The 9,366-nt window shown below is 36.3% G+C and overlaps 1 protein-coding gene across 1 annotated transcript; it reads right to left on the bottom strand.

Moving 5' to 3' along the window:
- Positions 1–1,769: 1,769 nt before the first annotated feature.
- LOC126601462 (uncharacterized) lies at positions 1,770–3,815 on the bottom strand. The gene is made up of 2 exons (XM_050268173.1): positions 2,755–3,815; positions 1,770–2,668 (listed from the first exon to the last, which is right to left on the bottom strand). Exons 1-2 carry the CDS (start codon positions 3,109–3,111, stop codon positions 2,039–2,041), a joined length of 987 nt encoding a protein of 328 aa, XP_050124130.1. The 5' UTR covers positions 3,112–3,815; the 3' UTR covers positions 1,770–2,038.
- Between the last annotated feature and the right edge of the window lie 5,551 nt (positions 3,816–9,366).

Here is a 9,366-nt window from a genome sequence, read left to right on the forward strand (position 1 = left end):
GAGACCATTGCCTTCAAAGGGAAGCGAAGAATCAGACAAAACAAAACCTTCCTCCTAAGATGAAAAGAAGGTGGGTTTTTTTGACATAAAAGCAAAGCCAGGAATCATGACTCATTTACTATAACAACTCAACTCAGTGGCTCACACACCCACACACACACTCTCTCCCCTAAAATATTCGAGAGATTCTCCATGAAAAACCCCGACTAGAGGAAAATCTTTTCAAAACAAAAATAATCATAATCGGCACTCCGGTGGCGCACACTTAGTTGTAATCCAATTGTATTCGATCATAATGGTCGTCACAAAATTAGTTAGAACAATATGTTATAGGGCTGAATAAATTTTGTTTTCGTATTCTAGATGAGCTAATTAGATTAGCGTTTAAAACAAAAAAATTTATCCAAATCCAAAAGAATTATATATTAATTAGTTAGTTTATTGAAATATTTTGAAAAAGTTAATAAATTAAGGGAAGTATTATTGGTATTCCAAAAATCTCATTCTACTCTCCTCACAAGTGTTAATCAACTTGTAAGATCTTGCACATGCAGGAAAACTAGTCCTCAAATTGGATTTTCCACTAGGTCTTCTCAACCTAGAATTGCATTTAATTTTTTTTTTAACTCTAGTATTAAGTTAATGAGCCATAACTAAGGCAAGTGACATGAGTCTTAGATGGTCTTTACATATATGGAAAAAGCATATGATAGGGTGCCAATAGAAATTCTTTGAAGGATTCTAGAGAATAAAGGAGTATGAGTAACATATGTTCCAACCATAAAAGATATGTATGATGGAACAAGGACTACAATAAGAACTTATGAAGGAAAAACTGAAAGCTTTCCCATAACAATAGGGTTGCACCAAGGCTCAGCTTTAAGTCCTTAATTTTTTTGCATTGGTAATAGATGAGTTAACGGGACTTATTCAATATGATATCCCTTGGTGTATGTTTTTCCCAAATGATAAAGTGTTGATAGATGAAATGCATGAGAGAGTAAATGCAAAGTCAACCCTTGGTAGGAAATGTTGGAATCTAAAGGTCTTTGCCTAAGTAGGTCAAAGATAGAGTATATGGAGTGCTTGTTCAACGATAATGAGGGTCCACATGAGATAGCGGTAAGGATTGGAGATCAGGAAGTACCAAAGAATGGATGTTTTTGTTATCTTGAATCAATCTTGCAAAAGAATGAAGAATTAGATGGAGATCTTAACCATAGAATACAAGCTAGATGGATGAAGTTGAAGGGTGCATCGGGTAGTTGTGCGATCGTTGTATGACACTAAAACTCAAGGGGAAATTTATAAGACAATAATAAGGCCATCAATGTTTTATGACACAGAATGTTGAGCGGTTAAGCATTAACATGTGCAAAAAATGAGTGTAGCGAAAACTAGAATGCTTCGTTGGATGTGTGGGCACACAAAAAGTACAGGATTAAGAACGAGGATATCCGAAATAAAGTAGGAGTGACTACAATTGAAGATAAGAGGAGGGAAGATCAGTTAAGGTGATTTGTACATGTGAAACGAAAACGCACAAATACTCCGGCTAAAATGCGTTATGAAACAGATGCTCAGTGCGAAAGAGATAGAGGATCTAGGAAGACTTGAAAAGAGATTTTAAGAAAAGATAGGAGTATTTGAGCTAATGGAATATTTGGCGTAAAACTGACTGCAGCGATGTTCAAGGATTTATTTAACTGATCTTATTTAGTGAGTTAAGACTTTATTGTTGTGGCTTAGAAATAAAAACTCTTCATGAATACAACCATGATAACTAGTAACTACTTGTTGATGAGTCTATGCTACATCAAATCTTAGATTACACGAACGAGGATTCAACCTTGATTATAGACGAATAACTAGTAACTATGAGAACAAAAGGAAGAAGACACTCGAGAGAAAGTGAAAAGTAAAAAAAAAAGAACACTTAAAAAATACAAACATGAGTAAGAAAGAGGGTTAAAAAGGTACAACAAAACCCTACTAATTAACTCTCTCTACTCTGTAATTTTTTTTTAGTTATTTACTTTCACCTATGACTGCAGAAGTCCAAAAGCTTCTTCCTCCCCTCAACAATTTCATCAAAGAAATCATCAAGTTGGTTCACAATATTCTCCGCACCGGATCTCAACACCCCAAAACACTCTCTCAAGTTGTCCACTCCCTCCCTAATCCCGCCGCCGCCGCCACCCTCCTCCTCCCACTCCACCACTCCCTGTGGGCCCCTCCTCTCCAGATCCCCCCTCAACTCCTCCATCGCCTCCTTCGACCTCCTGAACTCCCACATCAGAACCCCCGGCCTCTCCCTGATCTGCCTGATCTCCGCCGCAACCCTCTGCTGCAGCCTCGCCGTCGATACCATGAACGACGATCCGAAGATCACGCACCCTTCGTTGTACCCTCCCCTGCAGAAGCTTGACTCCTCCTCCGGCCAGCAGAACACCAGCCCGTACAGCAGGATAATTAGCAGCAGCGAGCTCACGTTCCTCATTGCGTACAGGACTCCCCTGAACCCATTAAACCCATTGAGCTTCGATTCGATGGAGACCCTTTCGTCGAATTTGAGCGACAGCGGCTGGATTCTCGTCTCCATCAGCCCCCTGTTCTCTTCCTCCAATCCGAACGCCTGTCGCCGACACCCAGAAATCGCGCGCACCACCTGTTTGATGAAATGCCACAACGAATCAGTCAAACGTATTAAGCAAGTTAAAGATTGTGAATTTGTGATCGAATTGAATAACCCACCTGGCGAGAGAGCTGGGGAGTGAGATGGCGGTGGGAGTCGAGGGTGGAGGTGATGTTGAGGCCGGAAGTGTAGTAATTCTCCATGGCGGAGACGGCGGACTTGAGGACATGGCAGGCTTCCCAAAGCTTGGAGCTTTCGTCCATGTACTCGTCGAGCCACTTGTCTCCGACGGGCAAATGGAGCTTCTGGACGAGAAGGGTCAGCTGGGAGTGGAAAGATCGAAGAAGGGAAAGAGCCCTTTGGAGGAATTGGATTGACATAAAGTTGTTGGAAAGATAAACCCTTTCGAGATCGTCGATCCCTCGAGTCAGAAACGAGTAGAAGCCATTGACAGAGTTGGTAGATGAAGGATCCATTTTTAATCTTCCTCTCCTTTTCAATTTCTTTTCAAATTTCTTTTGTTTTGCTTGTGTTTGAAAGCTTGAAATTTTGTGTGGGATTAAAAAACAGAGGGTGGTATTTAAATGATGAGAGGAAGAAGAAGGAGGAGAGAGAGAGAGAGAGAGAGAGAGAGAGAGAGAGAGAGGAATGGGATTCTAAGGAGGGGAGGGAATAGCTTTAGAAGTAGAAGAAGAAGAAGCTCAGGTTTCTAAGGTTGAAAACGACTGTTGGGAGCAATGATGGGTGTTTCCTATAGAGGGAAAATGATGAATGGTAATATGCCATTTTCATTGTTTAATGGGATGGGATGAAAGGATGTGTGGAAAATAATTATAAAGACATAAAATTTATAAAACAAAACAAAATAGAAGCCTCCAAAAATACCCAAAAAAGAAACAGACTATCTGTGTCTGCGTGTGCTTCTTCTTTGTTCAGAGAGAGAAGCTAGAGAGAGAGAGAGAGAGAGGAGTTTTGGGTCATTGGCTAATTAGCAGAGGAGAGGTATACTTATACAAGAAACAGAAACAGAGCATGAAGTTTTCATGAGCCAGCTCCCTTCCAATTTCTTACTTTTCTGCCTTTCATTTCTCCCACTTATTTAAAGCAGCATGCCCAATTGCCCATGATCAATTTTTTAGATGTAGGGTGGGGGGTAGAGAGAAAAAATGGGTAGAGAGAGAGAGAGAGAGAGAGAGAGAGAGAGAGGTGCAAATGCAAGTGGGTATGTTTACAAAATTTTAGTTGGAATTGTGTATGATTTTTATTTTTGGATTTGAGGTTCTTGGTTTGTAAAGTGTTTGACTGGATTGACTGACTTTTTTCTTTCTTGTTTATACTTCTACCACCAGTTCTTCATCTTCTAATTCTTTTGGTTTCAATATTATTCTTTGGTAATATTAGGAAGATTCTATTTAAATTAAATTTTGTAAATCATATGACGTGGCTGTTGATAATTGAATTATCACTTAAGTTTAAGTGTTGATTAACGTGTTTATTTTTTAATCGTGATACATTGCATAGTTTGCAAATTTAATCTAAAAATTGCTCTACCTAAAATTGCATGCTTTTTGGCTTCTTCTTTCCTCCCTTCCTTCCTCGAGCTACTGATTTTGGCTCCTTATTTCCCCTTCTACTCTATTGAAATTCGTGGGATTTTCTATTTCCTAGATATTTTTCTTGTTTTGTTGATTTTTTCAAAAAATGGAATGATGAGGTTCCTTGTATGTGTAATTTGTCTAGTAATTTTTTTAACCTTTTTACCAATTCCAACCATGCATAAATCAGTCTTTTTAGGCCAAATTTCTCTTTTAATATGTAACTTTTACAATCTCGTTTTCTTAGTTATTTGGTGACCAATAATTCAAAGATACTAACATTGAATTTAACATCAAGTGTTAAAATTAAACATTAAAAAACGTCTATTTATTCTCATTCTTAACATCAAACAAACGATATGTGATTGTATTACTTGATTATTGGATGACCAAGAGAACATTTATATTAATATATAGGTTATAGTTAATTACTTTTTTTCCTTGGGGGACAAAATGGATGCTGCTTCTTCATGAATTATGCTTTCAAGTTGAATTGAATATCAATACATGACCCAATAAATTAATCCTAGCCGTTTAATGGTACTCTTTAGGACCCATCTAACGGCGGAGAAAGCAAACCAAAGTGTGAAACGATCAACTGCATGGGTCCCAAAATTTTGATGCAGTCCACCCAATGGGATTATGAATGATTAAGTTGGTTTTAAGACAATAATATATGGGTAATATAAATATGTTTAAAGTTAAGAGGGGTTTCATGTGTGTATGTTTATTGCTGAACAAGAATTATGAATTAATTAATTGTTTTAGTTTAATAATTATGAAATTTTTATTTAATTATTTAAAGGGGTCTTTGTTTCTTGATGTGGGGAGGGGGGGACCAGGAAATCTAATTTATGTTGGGGTATGTGACAGTTTAGTGTTGATTTTATTTTAATCTGGTTGGGTGCTCGTGGGTTTTTGAAAAATATGACATGATCTTAAGAGGATGTTGGTCTTTTGAGATTTCATTGGAAACTGAATAGAGAAGAAGCTTATTTAGGATCGGAAATACTAGAGAGATTAAAATTTTAAATCAAATGATGTGGTTGTTAACAATTAAATTTTATTTAAATGTTGATTAACGTTCTTATTTTTTATTTGTGATTCGTCATTTGATTTGCAAATTTAATTTAAAATTTTGTTTTCCCGAGCATTATCTTTCAGGACCAATGTTTGAGTTGGAGGGCATTGATATGAGTGTCCCTAGTTTTATGGTTTACACTAAAACGGATGGTGGTGGTGATGTTACTATCTTGCAAACTTAATTATACAGGAAAACTAATGAAAATGATCTGAAAACTTTGAGTTTTAACGATAAAGATAAAATAAAGGGTAAAGTGAATGGTACCAGAATTGACTTTTTAGTGTAAAAATGTGGTTTTTCGTTAAAGTGAACAGTACCGGAAGCTTTTCGTTAAAGTTTCCTAATTTATTTACCCATCCACTTTTCGTACTTTTATCTTTTTTTATACAACGATATTAGCAAATGAGAGATTAGGCTAAGAGACACAATGGATAAATAAAAAATACTACTATAAAATTACAATTTTAGTACCAATTGGTGTGACATTGTTTTAATCGTTTTCATTTCATGTGACTTTCTTTTAGGTGAAAAGGACATTATTTTGAATAAAATTCAAGATGTCTTGGATCCAAAATTTATTTAACTATCAAACTGAACTAGTGAACTTTAATTATCCTAGTATATTTGTAAGATCTCTTTCATTACTATACTTGGAGCAGGAGAAACCCTAACCTGACTGACTCTACCAAAAATTTGATTGTTCAAATTTAATTTTCTTTGAGAAACTTCAGTTTGATAGTTAATATATACCATGAAAAGTGGATTTATTTTATTTATTTTTAATTTGTTTTCTAGGTGAACTGTAATAATTGAATTGTTCACCTACTGAATTCCATCCCATATAGGTTGCCCTACCCCATACTCACCATTATAGTCGAGAATGCATAAAGGAAGAAGATGGCTTGCCCTTTACCAAGGTCTAAAATATCGATGATATCGAAAATATTGGTAGTCCAAAAACACGGAAATTTCGATAGAAATATCGGGATATTATTGATATCGATAAAAATTGAATAAAAACCACGGAAATTGTAAGAAAAACTTGGAAATTTTTATTGAAACTTTGCATGATGTTTATTTAGTCAATTATTTATTAGTTTATCATAAAAAATTGGAAGGAAATGCATTGCATGATGAATTTAATTGATTTAAATTGATTATAGAGTGAGTTGGCAAACATTGTGAGTGTATAAAATATGTAGTAATTAATGAAAGAAGTTTAAACACACCATAATCATTTATATATAATGAATTAGTACAATATTTTACACTTTATACATTGCGTGGTAAGATACATGAGTGACTTAATACCACATAGAGTTCATATAAGGTTCAAAATTTTCACTATCTTCATCATCTCTATGTGTAGAATAAGTGTAAAATGGGAGGGGTTCGAATCCCCTTGGTGTTTTTTTTAAATATAGAAATTTATCCTAGATTAGGTAACCAACGAGATTTGAATCCACATCGTAGTGCAAGGGCAACACATCTCTCTACCATTGTGATAGCCAATTATACTGAGGTTTTGGAGGGTATCAATTAGCGAGGGTGAGAGGTATTAAATTAGGGGAGCCGAATTAGTTTAACCGGTGTGTAATAAGGCAAGTCAAATTGAAACATGCATCCCGTCTCTCAGAAACTCTCTCAGGAGCGCGTGAGACTAACACCCCAAACCCCCGAATCCTCTCTCTATGCATGAAATTGAAAAATGCAATTGTCACCTCTCTCTCTCTCTCTCTCTCAGGCTGTCATGTCATGTCATGCAGAAAGAGAAACATAGGGAGTGCATGCAGATCCCAGGACCCATCACCATCGTCCAATCATACATGTGTACTTCTCTCCCACCCGGACCGTCCGATGCTCACCAACTCCATTATATAGAACTCTGATTCAAATCAAAGCTCACGCCTTTAGCTTTCGTTGTTGACTAAGCTTCAAGAGATAACAGAGAGCAAAAGAAGAAGCGGAGAAAGAGAGAGATAAAGGAAATGGCGGGAACGAGTGGGAGTGGGAAGAGTGAGAGCGAGAAAGAGAATAACAAGATGAGGGAGAGGCAGAGGAGGGCCATCACCACCAAAATCTTCCACGGCTTGTGCAAGCACGACGGCTACCGCCTCTCTCTCCGCGGCGACATCAATGAAGTGCTCTGGCATCTTGTTGAACCCAACGACACTACCTACCGCCCACCCAATGTAACACACCTCCCTCTTTTTTCATTTTTCCTTTCCTTTGCTTCCCTACATTTTCTCACCATCCAAACACATTTTGTTTTGTTTCCTTTCATTTCTTAATTTGTGGACGAAAGCCTCCTAATTGCTGCCCGACTTGTGGAACCCCTAAAGTGACCACTCCAATGGTAACAACGACACCAACCCTAAGCAGTAGCGTGGTCATTGGAGGTGGTGAGTGTTCAACCACAGCATCTCCAAGTCGATTCCCCGCCTTCAAGTATTTTTGGGTTTCATCTCGCGATATTATCGATAATATCGCGATATATTGCCCAAATAATGCATTAAAATGCTGAAAATATCGTCTCTGATATTATCGACAAAAATATCGATATATTGACGATAATTAAGTGGATAAGTATGAAAATATCGTCCTCTAAAAAAAACGATATTATCGACGAAATATTGCCGATAATATCGATATTTAAGACCTTGCCCTCTACCTTTTGAACAAATTAACAAAAAAGTCATATTTGGAGATTTGTTTACCATACATATTACCTGATCGTCGTGATAATTATGTTAAGTACATATAAGTACTACAACAATCTTCATATTTTGAATCCAACAAGAGCACCATGGAAAGAGAAAAATCTTTGTTGCACAGTTACAACGATACCGTAACATCTCTTGTTAATAGTACAATGTCATGCAACATCTCTTGTTAATAGTACAATGTCATGCAACATCATAGTAACGATTTATTACTAACACACAAGACATCACAATATCGGTATATTCTGACCATGGAAGGACTTCTCCAAGTGAAGTGACAAGCGATCTGCTTAAATTGATTATAGGCAACATAAAGGGAGAATACTATTTATTTAGTTCGGAATTTTGTTCAATGTTGCATGCAAGGAGTTCCCATTTTTGCCAAGCAAACAAGGGGGCTTCCAAGAATCCATATTTTGCCAAGTGAAATTGGGTGGCTGTGGATTTAGGATCCGGTGGGTGGGTGAGGGGTTGTTTGATTATTAATGGTAAAATAAACTTTCTCATAGAAAGTACAAGGAAAGTTGCAAGTACTGAATTATCTTGGTGATTGGGCTATCTCCAATTTAAAGGTGAGATATCCCAAAATTTAACCTCGTATTTTTAATTATTCAGCTATATGTAATTACATATGAGGTTAGTCAGTTTTTCCTTTAACGGTAAGGGACCTATAATTCTCACTCCCAAATTTATAATTTGTTAAACTTCTGTATTTCCTTGATTTTTATTTTGTTAACAATTTTGGAATTAAGTTTTGTATAAACTATCTTGTTTTATATTTACCTTCATTTTAAAGCAAAAAAAAAAAAAAAAAATTCAAATTCTCAAAAAAAAAAAAAAATGTAGTGAAATATGAGAAAATTGATTTTTATTTATTTTTTTATGGATAGTGAACAAATGGATGTGTATTTATAGAGTTCTAGAGGAGTTTTGGTGTTAGATCTAATTTGGATTAATTAATAATATTATTTTGACTGTTGAAATTAAATTTGAGTCGTTGGATCTTTTTTATTATTGTTAAAATTGATTAAATTTGATTTGAGTCGTTGAATTTAAAAAGGCATGTAGTTGGGCGAGCCACACTTAATCAAAACCCAGGAGGCGCTCCAGCCAATAGGTGTCAACGACGCTTCAATCTGAGTCGTAAAAAGCATTCCATGCGCTTGCCTGCAAACAAAAACCCACCCCCAAACCCAAAATCCCAAAATTATCACTCTCAAAATACATTCCTTGGAGAGGTAGTGGGCCAAATTTTGGGTTTTTTTTCTTCTTTCTTTTTTGTTTTCCACCTCTTGGAGACAGCCTTAAGACTTGCTTCTTCAACTTTCT

Source organism: Malus sylvestris, chromosome 15, assembly GCF_916048215.2.
Source record: "Malus sylvestris chromosome 15, drMalSylv7.2, whole genome shotgun sequence".
Classification (NCBI taxonomy): domain Eukaryota; kingdom Viridiplantae; phylum Streptophyta; class Magnoliopsida; order Rosales; family Rosaceae; genus Malus; species Malus sylvestris.

What these genes read in the sequence shown, in the direction of transcription:
- LOC126601462 (XM_050268173.1), bottom strand. Translation starts at nt 3,111, where the DNA reads ATGGATCCTTCATCTACCAACTCTGTCAATGGCTTCTACTCGTTTCTG. An exon ending in CTCCCCAGCTCTCTCGCCAG is followed by an intron (nt 2,669 to 2,754) that starts GTGGGTTATTCA and finishes TTCATCAAACAG; the next exon opens with GTGGTGCGCGCGATTTCTGG.